This window comes from Parambassis ranga, chromosome 7, assembly GCF_900634625.1.
Source record: "Parambassis ranga chromosome 7, fParRan2.1, whole genome shotgun sequence".
In the NCBI taxonomy this organism is placed as follows: domain Eukaryota; kingdom Metazoa; phylum Chordata; class Actinopteri; family Ambassidae; genus Parambassis; species Parambassis ranga.
This window is the reverse complement of record NC_041028.1, coordinates 20464921-20492414: the sequence shown is the minus strand read 5'-3', so window position 1 is coordinate 20492414 and position 27494 is coordinate 20464921. Positions and strand designations below refer to the sequence as shown.

General features: G+C 39.8%; 1 protein-coding gene across 1 annotated transcript; it reads left to right on the top strand.

Annotated features, from left to right (window-relative positions):
* The first annotated feature begins 447 nt into the window (after positions 1-447).
* Positions 448-13481, top strand: efhd2 (EF-hand domain family, member D2). Its single transcript, XM_028409258.1, has 5 exons — positions 448-603; positions 2122-2431; positions 8076-8223; positions 8300-8434; positions 11632-13481. The coding sequence occupies exons 2-5, from the start codon at positions 2145-2147 to the stop codon at positions 11761-11763; spliced, it is 702 nt and encodes a 233-aa protein (XP_028265059.1). The 5' UTR covers positions 448-603; positions 2122-2144; the 3' UTR covers positions 11764-13481.
* Positions 13482-27494: the final 14013 nt, after the last annotated feature.

The following is a 27494-nucleotide window of genomic DNA, read 5'->3' as shown; positions in this document are numbered from 1 at the left end:
CAGTATTGTCTGGATGTCCACATTACTCTATCAACAGCCTGCAGCTGATCCAGAACGCAGCAGCTAGAGTTCTGACAGGAAGCAGCCAAAGGGATCATATCTCTCCTGTTCTAGCGTCTCTTCACTGGCTCCCAGTGGACTCAAGAATACACTTCAAGATCCTTCTTCTAACCTACAAGGCTCTTCATGGACTTGCCCCATTGTATCTGCAGGACCTGATCTTACAGAAACATTTCTGCAGAAAGGCTATGTGTGAGAATACAACATTTGTCTTATGTAATACAATTCTGCTTAGGTTTGAATTCACCGTGTGGTGTGTAAATCAAATACCGGTATTAATTTATTGACGGTGCCTATAGGTAAAACGCAGCGTGAACGTCTGTTTAATATGCAACCTAAAACAAACGTCAGCGCGGTTACCGTATATGGTAATATACGGTGTATGTTCCATGCTCCTATCACCATAGACCGTACGAGGTGTGGTGACAGCTTGACACTGAACTGAATGTTACGTAGCAGCCAATGTACAAGATTCCGGAAGTAAAGACAGTTTTTCGACATTTAAGCCGAGGGTTACAAAGGCTGGTACCGCCCGGAGTGGAAGTAAGTCGTGTTTCTTTTCCATTTAATGTTACTGTGTAGTTTTGTGAACGGCGCTCCCTTTATTTGTTCGTTTGTTTGTTTTTTATACTTTATACTATTTTTTATACTTTCATGGACACTACTACTCCTTCCACGATCTTTTGGGTTGGTAGACTAAATGCATAAGCATAGTTGCTCAAATTTAGTGGTCTTTACACATTTAGCAGTCTGTGCTCCAGATTTGTCGTGTTTATGTTTTTTTTGTTTTTGTTTTTTACATGCGTCATGTGGAAGCGTCCGTTCAGATGAAAGTGTAGGTAAGGCACTGTATAGGGAAGTTCACGTCGCTGGATTGGCTATAATTCCATGTATCTAAACTGGTTTCATGTTGAAGTTGGCGGACGTCAGATAAAAGCTGTGAAGAAAAAAGCTTCCGGAAAATGAAATTTAAGTATTTGAATAAATAGCTTACATAAAATATATTACTCTAAACAGTATCACCGTCCATTTTCCCAAAAATATATTTTTAATATAACCTTGTCCTTGCCACCCGTTTGATGCTTGTGTTAAAGGCAGGGTAGGAGATTTTGAAAACTCAGTGAGAGTCAGACAGATTTGGAAAGTAAACACACGCCCCTTTCTCTCTGAGCTCACCTCGAAGCCACGCCTCCCAATCACATGGACGCGCATTACCTGAAGACAAGCTGCGGTCTGTGACTTCGGCCATCATGCACGTACCTCTCTGGTGCGCGCAGAGCAGGAAGAGCGTGACAACCAGCCAATACTCTGCGCAGGGTCATCCCAGAGAATTGGCTGATGTTTTTAGTGTTTTATAGCTTCCACAGATGATTCATATTCTTCGTTTCAGTGCGAAACTGCTGAACTAATTGGTTGCTATCGGATTATAAAGAGAAGTTACACCAATTTAACAAAAAGTGCATCAGAATGAAATCTCCTACCCTACCTTTAATTTAATTCAGTTCAATTCAGTTTTATTTATATAGCGCATTTTACAATCAGAAATTGTCTCAAAGCGCTTCACAGAAACTCAGAGCGTGAGACCCCAAGCCTGAACCCCCCTTAAGAGCACTGTGGTAAGGAAAAACTCCCTTTAAGAGAAAGAAACCTTGAGCAGGACGCGTCTACTTAAGTAGGAACCAGTTCTGCTGCTAGTCGGCCGGGTAGAGGAGGAGAAGAAGAGGGAGACAGGACGGAGAGGATGAAGGAGAGAAAGAGAGGAGCAAACATGCAGCAAACATGATACAGTACAGAGCAAACATGACAAGCAAGATGAAACAGTGATTAAGTAAACAGTGTAAGTAAGATAAGTAAGATATTAAGTAAGATATTTAGTTTTTTATTAGTGAGTCAGTATGAATAATATCGATTATACATTGGTATCAGATTTCTGGAATAATCAGAATCCCAAAGGTTAATCCTTGTTATAAATTCATTGATAAATTCAATTTATAAAGACAAATGATGACCTTGACAGATTTTTCTTATGTTTTGTGTATGTCTGTTTCTAAACTTTATTAGCTACCTAATTTTGAAATAAAAAAATGGCTGCAGATGAACTGTCATCAAAGCTTAACCGTCGGCTACAGATAGAAGAAGGAGCAGAAGAACCAGTCGCTATTGACATACGCAGTGAGCAGAATGGGTCAGAGGATAAACCAGGAGTGGCCAATGCAGACTCAGAGTTGGGAGCCAAGCTGTTGCGCCGAGAGCAACTGAATGATGGGCAGGGTGACCATGTCCAGCCCAGCATGAAGGTCTTCAACCCCTACACCGAGTTCAAGGAGTTCTCCCGAAAACAGATCAAAGACATGGAGAAGATGTTCAAACTGTAAGTAACAGCCAAAGATTTAACACAGACCTGCCAACATGTATGCATTTCTCATACTCGACATACACTTAAATATGCTTGTACAAGTCACTGCTCCCCTACACAGCCTGCACATTTTGCTGGTTTTAGTTTATATGCCTTCTATGAATTCTATCATTCTGCTCCTGAGCCAAACAATTTATAAGTGAAGTTGAAAGTTTTATTAGAGCACTGCATTTGAACCCTCACCCACCTGCCCATTCTAGCCAATTGCTGGTGCTACCATTAGCATAGCTTAGCTTTGCAGAGTCAATGGAATTCAGTCTATCCAACTAGCATGCCATGATCATCATCATCATCTTTTTGCTCTTCAAATTGCTCTTTTGCAAATTATTCTATTTGTCTTTCTTAAACCTTTATTCAGTATTCAGTGTGAGCGGCAAAGTAAGAATTTCATTGTACAGGGAAACCAGTTTCCTTACTGTGCATATGACAATTAACGCTTTGAAATGAGCAACAGTGACAACAGGAGATCTCTATCTGCTGGAGGGTGTGCTCTCCTGTATGTATGTGCTCTCCTGTATGTGAGCACGTGCCTGCGTGTGTATGTGCATTGAGCTGCTGTGCGCAGAAAGCAGCAGAAAATTGTAAATGACATGCCACTGTGTAAATAAGATAAATAACATATGGCTTAAGTTTGTTTAATAAAAAAACATGATATGATTGGCGCTATATCGAAAATAAAATGCAAAAATATCCATTTACAATTTTTTGGGTCATTTTTTTGCGATTTGTGACCCTACTAAAACATTTTTCAGGTGCGACATATTTCATCCAATTGATCTGAAATTCACTGTGTCCACTCAGGACACCATAGGGAAAAGACTCATTCCAAAACACTTTCAAAAGTATTACACTGTGGCCGGGGCCTGGCCTCAAATTTGGTAATTTCACATGAAAGAGGAAGTCACTTTAACTTCCACATTTACTGTTCGATCTATACCAAATTTCACATGTATGATCAGAGTCTGACCCTAAACACATCTGTGCTTGACACACATGCTTCATCTAATTCACTTGAAATGTAGTGTGTCTACCTTTGAGACAATAAGGAACACACATGTTCAAGATGTGCACTAAAGTATTACAATTTCAACAGTTAACTAGCAGATGGTAAATTTCTTATATGAATCAGGTGAAAAAAAAGATTTATCGATGATCGATTAATTGTCGTTAAGAACTTGATCGATTAAATTGAATTAGTTGCCGATTAATTGCTCCGGCAGTATTTCTTTGATATGTAGTGGTGGATTTTTTTTTAAGATGTTTCATCACTCCCCGAGCCGCAGCCCTAGTTATGCTCGGCGTGCTCGCACATTTCTCCGCTGCTCTCTCCGCTGCACAGTGGAGTTCTGCCTAGCCTTTCTCAGATTAAAGGAGATTATATGTTCTGCTAATGTTTTTACTTGTAAGTATAGCCCATTATAGGTTAATAAGGATAAATAATATTTCTAACATTTTGCATAGACAATTTAATTCAATTCAATTCAACTCAGCTTTATTTATATAGCGCATTTTACAATCAGCAATTGTCCCGTTTGTTGTGTAGTCCGTGTTGTGTCGCTGCTTTTGTTTTTCCCGGGGCAAAATTTATGACGTCGCGCCACAATCAGGAAGTGCTTTGAAGGCCAGACCGTCCCATTTACCAACAGTTGAGGATCCTCCGGAGGATGCAGACCCTGAATTGGGACACATGCCTCAAATACCAATCCTCAGATGCTTAAAAGATCTTTACAATGAAATCATTGGCCTAGTAGATGTACAATATCTGCACAATCAGTGCACAAGGATTTAGAATTAACATCCTTAAGAGACAGGTCCTGCTCAAGGTTTCTTCCTCTTAAAGGGAGTTTTTCCTTGCCACGGTGCTCTTAGGGGGGTTCGGGTTCTGGGTCTCATGCTCTGAGTTTCTGTGAAGCGCTTTGAGACTATTTCTGATTGTAAAATGCGCTATATAAATAAAACTGAATTGAATTGAATCTATACTATAGGAAAAACCTAAACAGTGTAAACCTAACCGAACCGAAAACTGTGACCTCAAAACCGTGACACAAACCAAACTGTGGATTTTGTGAGCTGTTCCACCCCTAATTATTATAATATTATGTATTATGAAAATCTTCAATGAATTGCTGGGTGTGGTTCAATCTGCTTTCAGGCATATGTTAAAGAACTTTTGTCCACAGTAATGAAGGGTTTCCGTCTACTCTCGGTCTACTTTTCCGTGCTACTCTGAGGTTTTGTTTCTGTATGTACATGCCTTTTTGTACAGTGCAGCTCAGATTCTTAAAATGCCTTTCATGTCTAGGCCTGTCCAGGTCGTAACGACGTAGGTGCTTAATTACACACACTCTTTGTACAGCCTTCTTTAAAAGGGCCCACACAATCAGGTACAGTTTGAGTAATTATCTTGAGTTAAAATCTTTTTTATCTAAAGACCATTATTTAAATATTTACAATGAATAGGTATTTAGATAGCCAGTGTGATTTGCAGTGCCATGTGTAATTATCCAAACCGCATAATGATTATAGCTAAATAAAAGCTAAATTACAAGACTTGTCATTAAATATAATTTCAGCCAACAATCCAATTATCTGCTGAACAAACTGAATTAATTCTTTGCCCGCTTTGAGACACACAACAGCACCCCTACACAAAAGAATCCACCCCCTTTTGGTGACCTGGTGCTGACACTGTCCCTAGCCAGTGTGAGGAGATCCCTCAGCAGGATCAATGCACGCAAAGCTTCGGGTCCTGACAACATACCCGGTCGTGTTCTGAGAAACTTTGCAGAGAAACTCACACATTCAACATCTCTCTGAGCCAGGCTATTGTCCCCATGTGCCTCAAATCCACTACCATCATTCCTGTTCCAAAGAAGTCGTCACCCTCCTGTTTTAATGACTACCGTCCGGTTGCCCTCACCCCCATCCTCGTGAAGTGCTTTAAACAGCTACTCCTGCATTAGATAGAGGGCTTGTAGAACAAGTACAGAGGTACTTGTTCTACTAGATCTCAGTGCTGCCTTTGACACTGTAGATCACAGTCTTTTACTACACAGATTAGAACATGAGATTAGGATTACAGGGACAGCACTAGGCTGGTTTAAATCATATTTATCTGACAGATTCAGACAATTCTGATTGTAAAATGCGCGATACAAATCAAATTGAATTCAAAATTGAATTGAATTAAGTTTGTGGATGACACCACAGTGGTGGGTTTTATCAGTAACAGTGATCATACAGGAGCGAGGTGAGCCACCTGGCCATGTGGTGCAAGGTCAACAACCTATCTCTGAATGTGAAGAAGACAAAGGATATTGTTGTGGACTTTAGAAGAAAGCACACCCAGCATGCTCTACTGTCCATCAATGGCGCTGAAGACCTCTCCTGGACCAACAATAGTAACACTTGCCAGTAAAGACTAATAGTGACTCTACTTCCTCTGCTGAGAAGAGCTAGAGCCCCAGCTCCCATCATGCACACATTTTACAGAGGCACCATTGAGCATACCCTGTCCAGCTGCATCACAGGTAGTATGATGGCTTCTGCACCGTATGCAAGAAACTCCAGCGGCTAGTGAGAGCAGCTGAGAGGATTGTTGGTGCATCTCTTCCCTCCCTCCAAGACTCTACTTCACCTGCCTCACCTGCAAAGCCCTCTGCATCGCAGGTGACCCCACCCGTGTCACAGCTTCTTCAGGCTGCTACTATCAAGAAGGAGACTGAGGAGCCTCCTGGCCAGAACCAGCAGCCTGAAACACAGCTTTATCTAACAGGAAATCAGGAAGCTGAACTCCTCCCTGCACTCTCCACGTTTCCCCCTACTGCTCCCTGAGCACACAAACTCTTGATATTTAGTGGATGTCACCTAAAGGACCTGCTGATCAAAATTTATCAAAAGCTTTCCTCTAACTAAAGGGCGTGGCTCACCAAAATCTGTCAAAGATTTGTGATTGTGCCATAAAACTTCTAACGCCTCTCACGGCCGCATGCTTTATCCAAACATCTTCAAACTTCATGAGCATGTTAAGGGCTCTGCCCTGAATGCCAGAAAATCCTCGAAATCCTGCCTTACTTGTGGCGCCTCCTGCTGGTAACAGGAAATATCCTGTTTGTACTCTGAGGTATACTCCTCCTATATAGATGGCACCACCAACATTGTTTCTGCTCTACAACCTTCCCAACTAGTTGGTGAAGCTACACTATGAAGGCCATGTGGTGGCGCGGCACCTTTGGATCCCTTGCCATGAGATTACGTTTGAGTTTTTAATGACGTTAATGACCTTCTATGATCATGAAAATTCATACACACGTTCACAGGGACGTGTCCTAGCAGCTAATGGGGGTCTCATAAGTGGATAGGGCAAATGGCTCAATCTTTGATCTCTATGCAGAGGGGCTGACAGCTCCTGACAGCTGAAAGCAGCCGAACCCGGCTTCAAGGGTTAAAATTCCACTTCCAATCAAAATGTACCCAAGCACAATCACATATAAGTTTAATATCAAAACTTAAAGGTAGGGTAGGAGATTTTGAAAACTCGAAAGTAAACACACGGCCCTTTCTGTCGGAGCTCACCCCAAAGCCACAGCCGAAGCCATCTCCATCTTTTTACAGCCAAATGAAAATCGCAGACTTGGAAGTCCCATAGAGACACCTGTGTGGTTTCCAGTATCAGGCTGGTGGCGACTGTTGAACCTTTGCCATGAAATATCAACTGCTTATAACTTCGCCGTGCATGTCCACGGTCTGTCCCTGGACACATCTCCGTGCTAACTAACTTACCTGCACAGTGCCACCTACTGGAAACGGGGAGTAACTGCTTATTGACAATTTTTATGTATGAATCAAATGTTTTTGTGGGTTTGATGCACAGACAGGTCTCCACTATTCTCATGGGGTCTGACTCTTCCTTGTGGACACATGGGGTGCTACAACTGATATAACTCCATCATGACCGCCCCTAAAATCGTACCCAGACCCTTTTAAAACAAACCGTTGTGAACCATACTGAGACCACCTCCTAAGATGGTATTGTAAATTATGTAAAATATAATAAATATTATATTTATAATTATTACAAATTAATAATAATTATTATACTAAACAATTTACATTTTATACATGTCTCCTTGATCACGTTTGTGCTCATATGTAATTAATTACTCTATTTTCCATATGAATGTGTGCTGATTTAATCAGAAAACACAGGAAGAGGCAGCAGACATTTTGCTTCAAGTGAAAATTCAGAATTCAGTGAAGTGGGGGTCCAGAGGACCTGGTGTGAACAGAACCCTCCTGGTCCTCTTTGTAATAAACTTACAGTGTGAACACAAGAAGAACTGAGACCTTTTTCTGCTGGTCCACTTTTTGGTCCACTTAAAGAGGACAGAGTTCAGTTCTTTTAAAAGGGACGACATGTGAAAACACCCTTAATTTCATTTGTTACTTGATGTTGTGCACCGTAGGCCTTAGAGAGCATTGCAATTTCAATTCCTGTCTATGTCTTTTTCATATGGTATTAACAATAAAGACTTAAGTTGAGTGACACATGGTAGAGGTCCAGAAATAACCAGCTGGTTATCTCTGTGAATCTGCCTAGGTATGATGCTGGGAAAGACAACTACATAGACCTAATGGAGCTGAAAATGATGATGGAGAAGCTTGGAGCTCCACAAACACACATTGGCTTGAAGAACATGATGAAGGAGGTGGATGAGGACTTGGACAACATGCTCAGCTTCAGAGAGGTGGAACAAGCTGTTATTTATTTAGGGAATGTGGTGTTTCCTCTTCTATATTCATGTCTTTGTGTGTTATCCACAGTTTCTGCTGATCTTCAGGAAGGCAGCAGCAGGAGAGCTGGCAGAGGACAGTGGCCTCAGTGCCCTCGCTCGCCTTTCTGAAATTGATGTCTCCACAGAAGGGGTAAAGGGAGCAAAGACCTTCTTTGAAGCTAAAGTAAGTGAAATTAGTTCAATACACTAGCTTAGTTTTTAAATGATATATTATTTATGCATGTATTCAAAATTTCTTCTTCTGCCTTAAAGTTGCACTTTTTTGCAAACCTAAAGTGTAACTTTGTGAAGCCTTAAAGGATTTGTTTTTTTGATTTTTGAAGCTGCTTTTTATCATTGTTGTAGTATATGTAAATGAACATAGGCAGCCTGCTCCCCCAGTAGCCTATTTAATTACCAGTAAAAGGCCACCAGTTGATGTCATGTCATCCAGTGAATTCTGCACCTGCTGCACTACAAGTAATGCTTTTGTATTATAGACTTACAGTTGTAGATAAAATCATTAGCTATTAGCTTTCTAAATAAAGAAACAGGTAGCTGTCTGTTGAGTGATTGGCTCAAAAGCCAAACTGTTATTATTTGTTTTGCTACCAACTTCTCTGCAACATTAGACACTATGGGTAATATGGTTGAATCCTTCTGCTACAACTACTGATTCGTTTGTTAGATGTTTATCAATTTTGATATCTGGAGTTTTCTGTGCTTCTGTGGGATAATCACCTTTCATTTTTTTATCTTTTCCAAGATGGCGCTGTCTCAGACGGCAGCTTGTAGTAGCAGCTCCCAGCGTTTTAGCGTGTTTTCTAACTTTTTTTAGTGTTTAGTGTGCTTATGTACGTCTACTTTTGTTCGTGTTTTTGTCCCTAGTTGCTCTTTTTCAACCTAAGAATTTAAACCACATGATTCAGAGGTTTGAATATTTTTTCTCCTTTTTGCGGTGCTTGGGTTACTCATGGCCCCCAGCAGTAATGCCCAGAAGACCAGCATTGTTTACACTCACAATCAGCTGCTGACTCTAAGACCACCATCCTTTGTGGTCGGAGAGAAGCCCCAAATACCGGACGAGCTGAGGAGGAGCAGACATGGATGAAAGGCAGGAGCTAAACGACTGATGAAGAACGACGTTTTTAAACCCTGTGTCCGCGCGATCATCACAGGGAATGTCAGGTCCCTAATAAGATGGACGAGCTGGAGGTGCTTGCACGGACCCAGCGGGAGTACCAAGAGGCCAGTATCATGTGTTTCATGGAGACGTTGCTGCACAGTTTGATACCGGACTCGAATGTGACGATCCCTGGCTTCCAGGTTGAGACAGCACTGCGGCCAGTAAGAAGAAAGGAGTGGGGCTCGCCGTACTCATTAACCACAGGTGGTGCAAACCAGAGCATATCCACATCAAAGAGTGAGTGTGCAGTGCTGACGTTGAGCTTATTGCTATCGCACTTCGTCCATATTATTTCCCACGGGAGTTTACAAATGTCATCGCCGTCTCTGTCTATATTCCTCCGACCGGTAAAGCAGACACGGCCTGTGACATCATCCACTCGGTCAGGAGCTGAAGGAGGAGGAAGGAGGAAGGAGCTGAAACACAGTCCTTTCCCACAGTCTGTATCAGTGGGAAAGATGTGGACATAGTCTCATCTTACAAGTTCCTGGGTGTCCAACTGGACAATAAACTGGAGTGGTGCACAAACACTGAGGCTGTTTACAAGAAGGGCATGACTGTACTTCCTGAAGAGACTCAGGTCCTTCGATGTTTGCAGCAGGATGCGCCACATGTTCTACCAGTCTGTCATGGCGAGCACCATCTTCTTTATTGTGATGTGCTGGGGATCAGGCATTGCAGCATGCAGGTCTTGAGATCTGCAAAGAGAGGGCGAGAGCGAGGCACAAAACTACGAGGAAGATATTAAACACATTTTAAACACGATTATGAGATGATATTATCAGTATGAGCCAGACTAATGAGATTAGAGGAGAGGTCAGAGGGTGAGAGGGTATAACAGGTGTATATATAACTATACCTATTAGCCCTACACACTTTGTTTAAGGCTAACTATACGCCTTACCAAACAGAAAAGTTTTAGTTTAGTCTTAAAGGTGGAGGCAGTGTCTGCCTCTCGGACCCAGATTGGTAACTGGTTCCATAATAGTGGTGCCTGATAGCTGAAAGCTCGTGCTCCCATTCTACTTTTATGAATCCTAGGTGTGTACTTTCTGTACCCACTGTCATCCCATTGTATTTGTTGAACTTATGTTTAGGAATTCCAATAGCTTAATCTCTAACACAAGAATAAAAAGCATTTTGAAAGGTTTCTTACCAAAATGGTTTAGGACAGATAGGCCTGTCAACATATTAAATGATTGTTTAATTATCTCTGGCCTATTACTAAATATGAGGTTAATTTGTGTCCTAGTGCAGTTAGTTATTCTAGTAGGCCAACTGACAATCTGTGTAAGATAGATTTTGTCTGTTTTTTGTTTGACCTTCTTCCCAGAACGTTAATACTCCCAGTTGAAATATCAGAAAGATTATTTTAATAGCTTCTCAAAGTTGTATAACAACTGTTATCAGCAGATGGAGATAGGGAAACATTCAGACCTAAACATTCCAACTGCTTGGGGTGAGGTTTGAATTGTAACAAAATCAAGGTCTGTGAGTATTTGGCGTTTTAGCTTTGTACAAGCTAAAACCTTTCATCAGCCTAATAGCATATCTGTCTAACTCATTTTTTCAGGTTTTTGGAAAAGAGGAAAAAAACACCCTTTTTCAGCAAAGTTGTAAGAACTATTTATACGTTAATGAAAACTCCCACCAAATGGGTAGGAAAGAGTTGGACCCAGGGGAATGGTTCTTTGGTGATGGTCAATCGTTGAGGCAGGTCCTCCCACTCTCACTCAAACTCTAATTTATACCAAATTGTACCAGCTGTGATCAAAACTCACAGTTCAGAAGTACATTTAGTGAGTTAGCTTACCTGATAAAAGATGAGACTTAATGCTTTACTTATGCTCAGACGAGCCTTGTTCTTAATGGGGTCAGCCATTGTTGTTTACTGTCAAAATTGCTCAAGTCAATTTGAGATGACTTGGGCACCCTTTTTATATGGCATCAAAAATGCCCAAGTCAACCAGATGAGTGAGGCAGATAGTGTTTTTTGAATGAAGGTGGTGCAGCAGTGTTAGGAGAGTAGAGTTAGGCCAATATCTCAAATTGGCCAAAAAATGAGTTGGGCAAATATGCTATTAGGCTGGCAAATTGTAGCATGTACAAATGGTTCAGTTTTTTTTATTTTGGTACTCATCAAAACATTGTGGATCTCTGCTCACAGCCCAGATGTGTTTTTTTCTGTTAAACAGGTCCAGGCCATCAATCAGTCCAATCAGTTTGAGGCAGAGATCCGCCAAGAACAGGAGGTCAAGAAGAAGCAGGCTGAGGAGCAGAAACAGAGACGAGCTGCTTTCAAAGAACTGCGGTCAGCATTCAATTAACTGCCTCCTTTTCCAGGATCTTCTGCTGTGTACTGTTAGTTTGTTGGTCTATATTTTTCAATACTGAGTGTATTTTAGGGAGGCTTGTGTTCCCTAAAACACTGTTTCTGTGTTTTTTGTTTCTTTGTTTTTCCCCAACAATTCATTAATGAATATTACTGTAGAATATTGTAATTTGACCACTGAACTTTTAGAACACTTGTAACTGTCAAAATGAATGAAATTTTCTAAATATAACAGGCAAACAGAAAACTCCTTGTTAATGGACATTCAGTGAATTCCATCCGAAATGTTAGATCTCTTCATTTAAAGCTAGCTGGCTATGCTTATTGTCTAGCTTTTGATTTGCAAATTATTAAGTATATTCTTATAAGGAGTAATGCCACATCAATGGTACATAGCTAAGTTATACCTAGCTGCCTCTACCTTGCAGGGCTAGCTGCTCTAGTGTTTGCACAGGTAAAAACTGAACACAAAATGTGTTTGTGGTTAAAAATCACACACTTTCATTTATCATGGATCATATTAGTTGGGGGAAAAATATGGAACCCTTACCAACTATCATATCCACTCAGATATTGCTGTTGCTAGCAAGCTCTAGTCTAATCCTATTATGGTAGATGAGTTGCCTTCATCGGACAAATTTGACTTTAGGCCATTAACAAAAAGATTGACAAAACTATACAAACATGGCCCAGACGGTTTTATTCTTACCTGAATGAATGTCAAGGTCTGTTGCCAACTATTGTGCCATTGCAACAGTACCCCACACAGTGTTAAAAAGCATCCTTTCTTCACATTGTTTGCTCATGTCTCACTATTGAATCATGAGAAATGTAAATTTGGAACTTTTAATAGCTTTGATAGTGCATCAGGGAGTTTGAAACAGATGTTTAAATAAATGGGAGGTGTTAATTCCTGCTAAGATGTAAAAATAGTTTGCTCTGCTGTCAGATTTTTATAGAGGTATAAGTGTGTTTATGTACCAAGGCTGCAGGTGTGAGGTGTGTGCATTCTACTATCCTCCTATAGCCATGGGTATAGATAGATATACATCTGTAGACATTGTTAGAATTCATATCAATTATGTTGATACTCTTTATCTGGTTTTTCACTTTTTTCAAATATGATATGTCCTTTGCCATTTTTATTTTTAAATGACTAACACAGAGTCACTGTTGTCACTGTAAATTCAGTGTTATCTATGTAGATATAAAACCATATGTCAGTTTAATAAAAAATATTACTGACATGGGAGTTGTGGGGATTAGGAGAACTAAAAAAGAAATAACATAGACGTCAGTCACTGTTCTCTCCTGTGGCAAACACAGAGGGGAGACGAGACTAAAACTACCCAAACGAAGTACCCATTCCTTTGGCGAGTACCGATTTTGTCGATGTTAATTTCAGACGCACAGTGGGGCAAAACATAACAAGAACTGTACTGTGACAATTTTGGAAATACAGCAAAATTGTTAATATGTTTTTACATTCCTAAATTCTTATCATGCGTTATCATATCAACAGAACACAAGTGCTTCCTGTTGTGGTTCAAAGTTACTTTGTTTGAAACCATGTTGTATATCGTAATCAAATAAGTGCCTTGAGAAAAAATAGTTGTAATAACTGTGTACTTCATGCCATTTTATTATATGTATTAAAATTAGTCAATCCACAGTGTGCATGTATGACTGGGAAATAAATTGTCATTAAACTTTGTGGACTTTGTGAAGTGAATCACTATGCCCTACGCAGTGATGTGGTATCATTTTAAATGTTAAGATGAAAAGGGAAAAGGAATAATGTGATTTAATATATTGTAAAGAGGTTTTGGTCATTTAAATTACTGTATTTCAAAAATGACCGAGGAACACCACTATATGTTATACTAATATATACTATACTAATTAGTTTAATTTGAGCAGTGGGATCTGCAAATGTCTATGTTGTCATTGTACTTGTAACATTCATTTTTGAGCAGTCTCCACGTAAAAAGTAAAATAATGTATTGTATCAATAATATTAAAAAAAAATTCAGGAAACATAATAATAACATAATATGTTTTACACCTACACAAAAGGCAAAAATATACCATCTCCTGAATGGTATTCATTAAATATCCATGTCAGAAATAAGTACATAATTCTTGACGAGATCTCAATGCTATAATGTCATTTGTTGGTTTCTGTTAAACCCACATGGTTTTAAAAACAGAGGATTTGAACATTGGCCGACTACTAAACTTAATCACTCTTGCCCAACAAAGACCATAATCACTGCATTAGACTCAGGGATCTACTACTGTAAATATGATCACATCACAAAGCTTCACACTTCAACATGGGGACCAGACACTCCCTCCCTAGTCATCACCACATCATTAGTAAATATAATTCTTTGTTAGCAATAATAGTGCTTTCAGGTTTCAGTTAGCAGCATAAAAGGTTGTAATGTGTACACACTATAGTTATGGGCATTTTACAGTTTTTTTCAATTGCTTACACAGTAAAATTAAATCTTTCCCACAATTAACAAAACCTAACACTCAAGGAGCAAAACACTGGCTTAGATTTGCACAACTGTAAGCACATTGTCAGCTTCACACTTTTTGCAAAACACTAAACACACTTGTATGCATTTGACACCCCATGAACCAAATGGTTAACCACAGCCACCAGGTGCACACACACTGTTGCTTAATTGTAGACACACCGATCAGTTTTAAGCACTATGAAAAGGCAACAGGCTAGTTCAAATTCCAATAATGCAATCAGACTTCGAGAAATTCAAGCCCATATTGTCAATGATCACCAAATTTTCAATGTCCAACAGGTCTGTGTCAACAACAGGCCATATCCCATATCCTTAACAACTGTATAAAGTGCCATTTGAAAGAAATTCAAACAGGGTGAAAGTCCTGCGGCGTGAATATGTGGTGGTATGTTTTGCTCACTGACTGTAGCATTGTGTACTGCACACATAACCTTTTTACAGTACATGTCATTTTACTGTATAGCAGACCTACAGTATATTGATTACGCAATGTGATATTTTGCTGCATTTCAGAGAGTTTTGCAAATGGATGCAGAAGAAGTGAGTTTATATACATTGATGAGGCCAGATTCAACCTGACAACAGTGAGAAGGGGCAGAAACATCATTGGCCACAGGGCTATTGTCAATGTACCAGGGCAACTTGGGAGTAACATTACCCTTTGTGCTACATTACACAGAATGGGGTCCTCCACCGCCATGCCAACTTGGGTCCTTACAACACTGACCTCATTCTTACATTTTTAGACAGATTACAAAAATATTATCACAGCAGCAAACCAAAGAGATACATTGTCGTGTACAATGTAGCTTTCCATCGTTCCGCTCCGGTCCAAAAGTGGTTTCATCAACACCCACAATTTACAGTTCAATACCTTCCACTATATTCCCCCTTCCTAAACCCCATCGAGGAGTTCTTTTCACCATGGCGCTGGAAGGTTCATGTTCTTACAGTTTTTCTCGATTGTTTACACACAAATTTTGGTACTTGAGACACAATGACCACAACATGTAACTCATTTACCAACCCCCTGAACCAATTCTGCTAAACTACAGGCACAATTCCTGCTTTACACTCAAATTACAGTTCTAAAACACACTTTTTTTAAAACAGTACACACAATTCTCTGCTTTTGGCACAATTTTCATGCAGAACATATCTTGTTTTCACAAGGAACACACACACGCCATTCAAATATGCACACTGACTCATCACAAGGGCAAACACCCATCACACAGTTTTACAATTACCAATCAGAGCTTTAGCATAAAAGGGCAACAGGTGAGCTCTTCTGTTTTGGAGCAATGGATTGGTGTATGTACTCTCACTAGAAAATGGCAGTACTGCATATCAATACAGTACTCAGTGAGTACAGCAGTACAGTAGCTACCCTTGGCCCCTACAACACTGCCCATCTGATCACATTCCTGGACACCCTACACAACACACTCATTCCACCAGATCAGGTAGAAGGCCCAGAGCAGCTCAGGTACGTTGTTAGTTTCCACAGATAACGTAAGTTTCCACAGGGCTGCTCTGGTTCTTAACTGGTTCACTGCCCATGCACACTTTTTAGTTGTTTATCTCCCTCCATATTCTCCATTCCTCAAGCCCATTGAGAAAATTTTTTTTGCCTGGAGATGGAAAGTGTATGACCGAAATCCACAAACACGTGTCCCCCTTCTCCAAGCTATGGAGAGGACGGTAATCCAACTGCCTCCGTTGCAGACACAAAAACTGAGGTGAACTGAAAGTAAGCTTTTAATAAAGCCAAAATGGCAAACAACAAAATTCCAGAATGCAAAGTACAAATCAAAGGTGAAAAAGGCAACAAACTAATCCAATGAGAAGAAACAAGTAAAAAACAAACCAAACCTAATGGAGAGCCAAAAGGGAGGATGGGAACACACACACGAACACGCCATGGATAAACGGACGGACTAATAAGAACAAAGGGGAGCACAGGACTTAAATACAGAAGGGTAACAAGACACAGGTGAGACACATCAGGGCGGGGCAAGGAATCCTAAAGGCGGGAAACACAAGGAAGTAAAACACACAGGAACACAAGGGGAAACATGGACTTTCAAAATAAAACAGGAAACACAAGACAACTGCAAACACACAGATCACAGACTCAGGGCAGGAATGAAAACTAAACAGAAAACAATTCAAGAACCACAGAATCCTAACACTTTCCTTTAATTTTTGGAATCAAAATAATCTGGGTGAATCAAAGCCTTTTCAAGTCACATGCTATTTTTCAGCATTAGTGTTCACTGCTTGCACAACTGTCCAGTGATAACATCAATTCTATATATGAAATACAAACAGCTAAAAGTATTGCAGAGCTTAGTTGGACTTTCTATTGTCTTTGTGTAGACTGTGAACATGAGGGGTGAACTGAGTGACAGCCGCGTTCAGGGCTCTCATGTAACACTACTCTGGGTAGTATCACTATCTGTCAGCTCCACACCATGGCTAATGTCCTCAGACAACCGTCTCTTATGAACTGCAGCACAGGTAGGTTGCATGCCTTTTCTTTTACCTTTTCTATTGCACTACATGAGATACATGATGCTAGTACCATTTGAAATTGTTACTCATCTCTGGAGAGATATCATCTCTACAAACTTAATACTTCCTAATAGAGTTATGTGAAATAGATAGTGTCACATCAAATTTAACATGATGTGAATTACGTTTGACATATTTTTGTGCAAGTTATAATGTTACCAAAGACCGACTCAAGTGTTGGTTGCAAATTATTGCAACTTTCTAGTGCGTCTGTTTTCTTCATACATACATTTTCTGTGATTTTTGTCTCATACCACTTTACTGACCAAAGTGGTGGGTTTGCATCGAATCTCTGTTCCTTAATTGTTGCATATCTACACTTTAATTATTCATTAACAAATGCACAGAATGCATAAATTATACATCCCTGTTGAGCTATCTGTTTCCACACTATTGTATCTCTGCCTGTGCCACTCTGATTTCAATCTCTCCTTTCATGACGCTGAGTCTGTCATCATCATCTTCTTAGTCCCTGAGCTAGGGTCTTAATCTAGCTCCTAGCTCCTGGACAATAAACTTGACTGGACTAAAAACACTGAAGCCCTCTACAATACGGACTATGCTGAGGATTTTTTCTATGAGTCTGTGGTTGCCAGTGCCATTTTGTTTGCTGTTGTGTGCTGGGGCAGCAGGCTGAAAGCAGCGGACACAAACAGACTCAATAAACTGATCAGAAGGGCCGGTGATGTTGTGGGGGTGCAGCTGGACTCCCTGACAGCAGTGTCAGACAGAAGGATGCTGTCTAAGCTGCAGGGGATCCTGGAGAATAGCTTCCATCCTCTCCACCACGTGCTGCTGAGGTGCAGGAGTACTTTCAGTGCCAGACTGATCCCTCCTAAATGCACCACTGAGCACCACAGGAGGTCGTTCCTTCCTGTGGCCATCAAACTGTACAACTCCTCTCACTGAGATCAGACAATATAACACACTGTCTTGTTAATTATATCCATATTGGATTTATTGTAGACAAGATTTTACTGCACACAGTATTAGTTGTATTATATATGATCAGTCTTCACTTGGACTTTACTTGAATGTTTATTAATGTTTAGAATTTATTAGGTTTTATTTTTATTTTACTCTTACTACTTTACTGTATTTTTACCTGTTTTTTTGAGTGTACATGGAGCACCTGGAATGCAAGCAATTTCCCCCTGGGATCAAAAAAGGAATTCTAATTCTGATTCTGATTCTGAAATTGTACCACTACTGCAGCACCTTCCTTTCACTTTTCCACTTCCTGTTACACCTTCTCCTTGGTTATATTACAGTGCGCAGCATAAATGAGTACACCCCACTACATTTCAGAATCAACATTTTTTATGAGATACTGTACTACAAAATACTTCCACAAATGTGGGCCATTGATTGCAAACAAGATTTGTTCATTTGCACACACAAAAAAAGATTTTCCTAACAAATTCATTCAAGCCCATGTTGCAAAAATGAGTATACCAAAATTATAGCCACACTTAAGACTACAAAATTCTAATTACAAGCATTCAACCACATGTGAGTCTAATGATTAGTTTAAGAGGTGTCTGGCAGACAGGGCTCGTCCCCTTAATAACCATTAATATTTTTTTTGTGTAATCCTTTATTAGTCCCACAGAGGGGAAATTTCTTGAGGCTGCTGCCAAGCAATGACCAGCAAGGCGTGCCACACACCAGTGAGTACACTGGAGGCAATGCAGGTAAAGTGCCTTGCCCAAGGACACACATGCTCTCCTTGCCAGCCTTGCGATGCAGGGCTCGTCCCCTTAATAACCATTAATAATCCTTTATTAGTCCCACAGAGGGGAAATTCTATATATTGCTAAAAACCTTGGACTTGTCTTGTCAGGAGAGCACTGGTTGAAGTCTCCTAGGATGAACTTAGGGGAGTCCGGTGATAGCTGTTCCATTTTGTTGAGTGTGTTGGTGATATGCTCAGTTGCTGTGGCTGCGTTGGCTCGGGGATAGATGTAAACCAAGATGACGAAAAGTTCTGGGAATTCTCTGGGCAGGTAGAATGATCTCAGGGAGACAGCCAGAAGCTCGATGTCCGCGGTGTACAATCTCTCTCTCTCCACGATTGTGGATCCCGGTGCGTTCACTGTCCCGATCCAGTCGGAGTGGTGGGGTAAAGCCATCGATGTGCAATGTGTTATCAGTGTCGTTCTTATTTAACCATGATTCAGTTATTGCCAGAATGTAAGGAGTTCTATATTCATGCATGTGGTCTGCAGCTCATCAATCTTGTTACAGAGGGAGTGCACGTTGGCTAGAATGATGGACGGGAGTGCACGGTGTTTACATGTCTCCCCTTTGAGTCTGGCTTTCACACCACCCTTCTTTCTTCCCCTTCTGGTTACCTTTCTGTTGTTGGTGAAGTCGCGTTGGTTGGAGTCCGTACGGAGTATTTCCTCAGGAAGATTGCTTATGGTGTTGGTGGTGGCAGAGACTTTCTTCTACAGAAGATTTTAGAGATGAAGTATACATTAAACGAGGAAACCAAGAAAAAAATAAATGTTTATTTAGGTGAAATCGCTTAGTGAAATGCAATGCAAGGCAATTTACGTAACCACGAGCGGGCCCGCAAGTGGCATTACCATGGTAACTGCTAACCGACGTTAGCTGAAATAACCACATGCTCACTCACTCCACGGTACTTCTACACGCCCTATTTCCTGTCATTTCATAAAGGAAATGCTGTCGCACACAATTATATCAAGCACTGTTGCATTAGAAAAAAACTTTTATCAACCGTTAAATAATATAATAGTGATCGTTTCCTAAAAACGTTTATTAAGGCCAAAGCGCTTAGAGAAATGCATGAATTGTCAGAGCGACATGACCGTATCAAATCGGTGCAAACCGTCCCTCATTCATTTCTATTGGAGGTCATGTCCGTGGTGTCCACACGTATTAAAAATCTGTGGTGTCCCTACGAAAATGCCCCGCATTGACTTTGTATGGAGACAGTTTTCTGTGGTGCCCGCACGTAATTTTACTACTTTTCGTGTTGGTGTCACGTAATGCAGTGTTAACAATCCGTGTGTATGTCACGTATTTCTGTGAGATCAGGTTAGGGTCTGCATGAGTGCTGCTGGTGTTGGGGAGCTGCATTTGATTGATGGTATCATGAACTGAACAATGTACTGCTCTGTACTGAAGGAGAAGGAGAAGATACTGCCATCACTCCATGCACTTGGTCGTCATGCACTTTTCCAACACAACAATGATCCAAAACACACATCTAAACCTACTGTTGCATTTCTGAAGAAGAACTGGGTGAAGGTGATTGATTGGCCAAGTATGTCTGAACCCAATCGAACACCTGTGGGGAATTCTGAAGCGACAAATTTTTGTTGTTGCCGGGGATTTTAACCACTGCAACCTCAGGTCTGTGCTCCCAAAGTTTCAACAATATGTGACTTTTCCTACAAGGAACAACAACACTCTGGACCAGGTCTAAAGCAACGTGAAGGGCGCATACAAGGCCGTGCCCCGCCCCCACTTTGGACAATCTGACCATATCTCTGTGTTCCTCTACCCAGCCTACAGACAGCTCCTCAAACAAGTCCCACCGGTAAGCAAAACCATCAAAGTTTGGAATGAAGAGACTGACTTGGTGCTTCAGGACTGCTTTAATGCTACAAACTGGGACATGTTTAAAACTGCTGCTTGGAGAGAGGAGGACTGTTCTGTAGATTTAGAGGAATATGCATCAGCCGTCACCAGCTACATCAGCACCTGTGTTGATATCATTGTCCCCACCAAGTGCTGCAAAATATTTTCCAATTTCAAAATCTCCCAATCAGAAACCCTGGATGAACTTTGAGGTACGCTCTATGCTGCATGCACGCTTCACTGCATTCAACTCTGGTGACGCTGAAGCCTACAAAAAGGCCAGATATCCATCAGGGAAGCCAAGAGACAGTACAGACTGAAGCTGGAGGGATACTACAACAACTCAGACTCCCAGAGCATGTGGCAGGGCCTACGTCATATCACAGACTTCCATGCCTAAAATAAGTCTACTGTTTTTTTATCTTAGTTTAGTTGTACAAAGTCATATGAAGCGAACTCGCAAAGTAAGAATTGCATTGCTCAGTGTAACTGTAAAGGGCTGTGCATTTGACAATAAACTTCTTGAATCTTGAATCTTGCATTCTTTAACACTATTAAATAACTGTCTTAATATGTTCTATTGCAGAAACTTTACACTGAGGTGTAAAAAGATGTGTATTTATTGCTATTAGCCGAAAGAAGTGTGGTAATATTTGCAAATTAGACATAAATACAAATCTAATAACATACATTCATAGTGTGCCTACTAAGTGTGCACTGCGGCTAACTTTACGACCTCAAGACGGTTTTTGGATTGTATATATACCATAGGCTTATATATTCCTCTAGCTCTGTTTTTGTTGTTTTTTATATTTTAACATATTATTATAGTTTTTTACAATATAATTCAATTTTATTTTATTTATATAGCACATTTTACAATCAGAATTTGTTTCAAAGCACTTTACAGAGACCCAGAGCCTGAACCCCCTTAAGAACAACAGTGTCAGGAAAAACTCCCTTTTAACAAGAAAAAATCTTAAACAGGACCTGACTCATAAGGGAAAACCTTCCTGCTGACGGTCGGCCAGGTAGAAGAGGACAAGAAGAAGTAGACAGGACAGAGAGAGAGAGGAGTTATCTATGTCAAAGTCCTTGTCTCATTGGTTTAGCCTACAAAAAAAGGTTTATGGTAACAAGTCTGTCATTTCTTCTTTCTCCATGGCAAAGGCAGGTGACATGATCCTGCGTTGTTGTGCTATTGTTATTAGTTTAACATGTTTTCGATGTGATTTTTCTGTCAGATAATGGGCACAGAGCTGAAGCCTCTGCAGGTCAATCAAACACCAACAAGCCCTCCACAACTCACAATGAGCTTCACAAGGAACTACTACTGGCACATAAGAAGTAAGTACTAAATAGAAGCAACTTGAAGTGTATCAATCCATTCATCTTCTGAACCAAATTTGTCCTGTAGCACAAGGTCAAGGGAGGCTGGAGCCTATTGTTTTTCTATTATCAGAACATGGACATTTTAAATGAGCTTTTGGTCCATCTTTATAATGGATGCATTGGCTCTCTCCTAACTACTCAGCTCTAAAAGAGTTCTCATTAACAATAAATGAGAGTGTCTGTCTTCCTCTCACAGACTTGCAATGATACACCTTCTCTCCATGCCATGGTGGAAGCAAGAAGTACTGTAAAGTGATATGTGTATTAAGAGAACTGACCTTGCTCTGCCATTGGCTTGTTGGATAGGAAGTACTGTACTAGTGAAAGCATTGGATATCTGACCTCAAATTTTAAATTCAATACAGATAGTTCATAACATACCTGATATTAAACTTTCATTTTTTTTTAATTTATAATATACTCCTTACTACTTACTATATCCTAATATTTATAGATATAAATAGTATGATTCATAATGTGCTTTTTTGATCATGCGGCTAAATTCCCCAACTGTTGTTTCTCAAAAATACTGATTGTGTGACAGGCCAAAACCAGGGGATTATGCATATATCATTGAGGCTTAAATGTACTATGAAGACCAAGCTAATACATCAGAGAATTGAACTGAAAGGAAAGGAAAACACAGGGAGCCAAAATTAACCGTCCGGACGGAAGCCTACCAGAGGCAATCGCTGTGGACCCCGCCTGGGTCCGGGCAGAAGCCCACCAAAAGTCCTGGAACCCAGGAACTTTCCTTCAGGTAGACAGTAATCTTGGGTGTGGATTAACAACATCTGGACCTGAAGTATTTGGCGAACTTGGATGCAATCTATCCAGTGAGGAAGCTGCGTTACTGCCGATGACCATGTTGCAGTTCAAAAACAGAAAACCGATGTAATAAACAATCTCTTGTGCAATAACATCGTGAAATTGCCTCTCCCGTATCACAGTAACTAAAAACACAGTTTCTAATTTCCTATATTTACATTTCAAACAAAATAGGTTGGGAAAGCAGCCCAAAACTCTGTATATGCTCTGATAGTTTCCAGGAAATATAACATGTGTTTCGTGAGATTTTCAATCATAGAATCACAGAAACCTGTGGTGAAAATTTATATCAGTCACATTGCACTAATGTTTAAAAAAAAGCACCACATCCATTCTTTACAAAATTCTGTATTTTGTAAGTGTGAGTAAAAATACAAATTTTTAATTCAAAATTCAATTTTAACCGCTGAACTAACTCCAGCTCTTCTTCCTCTGTTGACAAAGAGGTCTGGTTCTCAGCAGCAGGTCAGAACTTCAGCAGGTGCTGGAGAAGAGGAAGAGGGTGCAAAATGACCAGGATGAAAAGGGACAGAACAGGACTCCCCTGGAGGATGTGCTGCTCAGACGTCAGAAGAAGCAGCTTGAGGTGGTAGACTGTGTTTCTTGGGGTTTTGCAGTAAAAACAATGCTTAATCTAATCTTCTTTACATATTCCTTTAAATTAACATTCCTTTGTATCAGAAACAAAGGCCTGTAAAAGGCATTGTCTGGCCAGCAATACATATAGTATGCCTCCTGTTCATACATTTTTTCTGAAAAGAATTCATTGGGAATATCAGGAACTATTCAAAGAAACATTTTGATTGCAGATTTGTCACCTAATAGTATAATTACAATAGACGTTTCGCTGCTCATCCAAGCAGCTTCATCAGTTCTACCTGTTTAGTGGGAAAACATGGTTTATATGTGGTGGAGGGCCTCAGTGGGTGGGTCTGTGTGAAACTCACAAACAATAGCTCCATACTTAATTGTGTTGGTCTGACTGACTGTGTCTGGCGTGTCTAACGATTGCCTACGAGTGTGAGATTGCGGGAGTAGTGTGTGTCAGGAGTATCAGAGAAACTCTGCAGGATCCTTAACAAACATGACATCCCGGTCCATTTTAAACCAAGAACAACACTTTCCACATACACAGGTATCTGTAAAATTGCCAAGACTTTTCACTTCGTTTGTGCCTTTCAGTTACACATAAACAGAGTTTTCACCTCTGAAAATGAATCTTTCTAAAAACTCAGGGAAAAGTGGAGATTTTGGAAACCCCAGCATTAGCGTTTAATGGTGAACTGACAAAAATGGAGAAAAACTGAGTTTTCGGCAATCTGCGCATCAGTTCGTGCAACCTTTGTTAGTGTAGTATGGCTGCCAGAGTAGGCTGTAGTCTAGTAATAGAAGCATTCCGGGTAGCGTTTGCATTTCTGTCGGTGTAAGCAGTTTTTAGGTAAGAGCTGAAGAAAAGTTATTGCACTGTATGACAAGATCCATGTTATACAGAAGGTAGTATGGCTTTAGCTAGGAGTGGATATATATATATATATATGTATATACATACATACATACATAGCCTACATACATACATACATACACATAGATTATACTGGGAGCAGGCCTGATTGTAAAGTCTGACGGCAGCAGGTAGGAAGGACCTGCGATAGCCAGTGTTGAGAAGAATACTTAAAAAGTATTCAGTTACTGAATACAGATTACATGCCCTAAAACGTAATGTGTAATGTATTCCGTTACATTACTCAGTCTGAGTAACGTATTCTGAATACTTTGATTACTCACACTGAATTGCATTTTAACTGATTAAATGCAGCAATCAGTCCCTGTTTACTACAGAGGATGCTATAAAACATTCAATAAAACCTGTCCAGACTGTTACAGCTGACTGCATTCACATCAATGTTATTCTATTTAAAGAAACAGAAAAAAAAGACCAATGTATAAAATTAGCTGACTGCAGCCACACGTTCATACTTAAATGTTAATCAGCCTCAGATTTGGACAGAGTTAGCTAGCAGCTAGCTAGCAGCTAACTAGTTCACTCCTTCAAGTGACGCTAACAGTGTACCTGCATCATGACTAAGGAGCATTAAGCACGCAACGTTTTATCCTCATCCTCAGACTCTGACCCCCATCAGTCCGGCTGCACTGTGCTCTCTGTCGCCCGCAGCTGCAGCTTTCTGTCCAGTTTGCCAACATGAACCAAAAACTTTGATCAAAGATGTTGTATTGACGGTAAGAGCTCTCACTCCAATGACTATTCACCGTCATAGACACGTATATGACCACACAATGAGACAAGCGATCATTGTTGTAAGAAGAAAAGATTTTTTTACGTGACTTGTTTCATCCAGCAGAGTGAATAAACATCTTATCCATGTTTCCCCAACAAACACTTAACAGTTAACTGATGAAGCTGCTTGGAGGAGCAAAGAAATGTCTTCAAGAATACTCTACAAGCCCAGATACCTTGTGTCAATCTTCTCAACGAATATGACCTGGATGACTAAGAATCTTCATCAATATGTTTACAATAGCATGGTTAAACGTCAAGGTCACTCTCAGAAACCCCTAATGGTAAGATGATGAATTTGATGATAATTTAATGGTCAGAACATAAAAATTTACAGGTTTAAAGAATGTGACAAGAAAGAGTCCATGCAAAAGTTTTACTTCAGTAAAAATGATTAACTAAAGATAAAACAACAAACCCTAAACACAAAAAGGAGGTAGAGTGGAACACACAGACAGTGAATATGACTGCTAACTTAGCTGATCTCCACCTAGACAGGTACCTGTGGTGGGTACTTACACTGATTCTGTTAGTATCAAAAATGGCAATTAGAAACTGGTGGACCTCTGGAGACCTTGGAAACCCTTCCAAAACATTGGCTTCACCCACATTCTGCACTACACTAAAGTGAAAAGAACAAATTGACTGGTCTCCTATTGAGATCACTTTAGCCAACAAAACACAAACATACATGTAGTTAAAGTGGTAACTAATTCTAGTTACATAACAAAACTCTTGTTTTGTCTTAGTGTGGCATTCCCAGAAAATTGGCCAAATTTGTCACAAACTAGCTCAGAGAATAAGAAATGCAAATTTTACACATAAAAACATTAATTGAAAAAAAATCATAGTTTAGCAACTTTATATGAAGACGCTCAGCAGGAACCGTATCACAACATTGTGTACACACAGGTTATGTCTGATGACATTTTATATTCAAAATGTCAATGTTTAACATCACTGTGACAGTGAAAAAACAATATTTCTTAAACTTCTTAACTACATACTATATCTGAGTCTTGGAAATAATGGATGTTGCAATTTATCAGGTCAGCAGAGGAAAATAAGCAATGCTCTGCCATCTTTATGCTTCTTCTTTTTTTTTTCTTAGAGGGAGAAGGAACAACATGAGGAGGTGCGGGTGGAAGCCCAGCTGGTGGAGTTTGTTAGAGTCAGACAGAACCTCAGAAAGATCCACTCAGTGATTCAGGACAAGACTGCAAATTCTTAAAGCACTTGAAAGATATAACTAAACATAACAATCCAGTGAAGCTTATGAAGACAGTATTGTTTTATACATGTAATGTAATTGCATAGATGAAATATTAGAATGTCAAGAGTTAGCCTAATATCTTTATTTATATTATTCTTTGCCTAATTTCTTTTAGTTTATCTCCTTTATGCATTTATGCATTTAGTAATGTCATTAATGCAAGTGTATGTAATATAGTATTTATGATTTCAGCTAATAAAACTACTAATATTTTACAATTTACCTGTCAGAGACAATGAAAAAATTCGGTATACAAATATTGTATTGTGTCTGTTTTCTGAATTGTTTACCCAAGCCTAGTCCTTTTGTACCCTCACCTGTGTAGATTGCCTTGTTGTTTTTTAACTAGCTTCCAAAATGCTTTCTGATTCTGCCTAGCTCTTTTCTAGCTTTCTTGGACTTATTACCTTGTACTGACTTTGTTTTTGTATTAAACCTTTTCACTAACTGAATCGCTGTCCTGCTTTTGAGCTGCTCTCATTAGATACAATCCTAACAAAATTAAAGATAGCTTACACATCTTATCTTATCTTATCTTATCTTATCTTATCTTATCTTATCTTATCTTATCTTATCTTATCTTATCTTATCTTATCTTATCTAGTTTTTCATTGTACCCATTCACGTTATCTTTGGGCTAATATTCAATCTTCTATAAACAAAAAATTAAATACAAATGTACTTAATGTATTTAAGAGTGCTGGTATATTTTGTAAATGATACAGAAAGAAATGTCAGCCATGCAATACAAAGCACCACGTTCACAATACAGAATTGTCTCATGATTTTAAAGAGAAGCTTTCAACTCAACTCAGTGTACAGTGGGAAACCATAATGGCAGTTCAAGTTGTATATTTAAGCTGATCTTCATACATTTGGCCACCAGATGCCACCAAACAGGACTGTGTTAAAAAGCTTTGTGTAATGAACCCTTTTTCAATGCTTTAATGCTTCCAAAAGCTTAATTTGCTCATCACTACCTGTCCAAACAACCTCTTAGCTGGAAGTGATGTGAATGAAACCTACAGCAGCTGATCATAAACTGCATATGATAATGACAACTGTGTATGTCTTTCTACCCTTGTCAATGTCAAAACCTCATTTAATGTTACATAAAGGATTTAAAAAATAGCACATGTTACAATAAACTGAATGGGTGTGACCGGTTTATTCTTGGTGTAATCGCCAGCTGCTTGGCA

Excerpts from the sequence above, each read along its gene's own strand:
- efhd2 (XM_028409258.1), top strand. The coding sequence starts at position 2,145 with ATGGCTGCAGATGAACTGTCATCAAAGCTTAACCGTCGGCTACAGATA. Across the intron at positions 2,432-8,075 it reads ATGGAGAAGATGTTCAAACT|GTATGATGCTGGGAAAGACA; the intron begins GTAAGTAACAGC and ends GAATCTGCCTAG. Across the intron at positions 8,224-8,299 it reads ACATGCTCAGCTTCAGAGAG|TTTCTGCTGATCTTCAGGAA; the intron begins GTGGAACAAGCT and ends TGTTATCCACAG.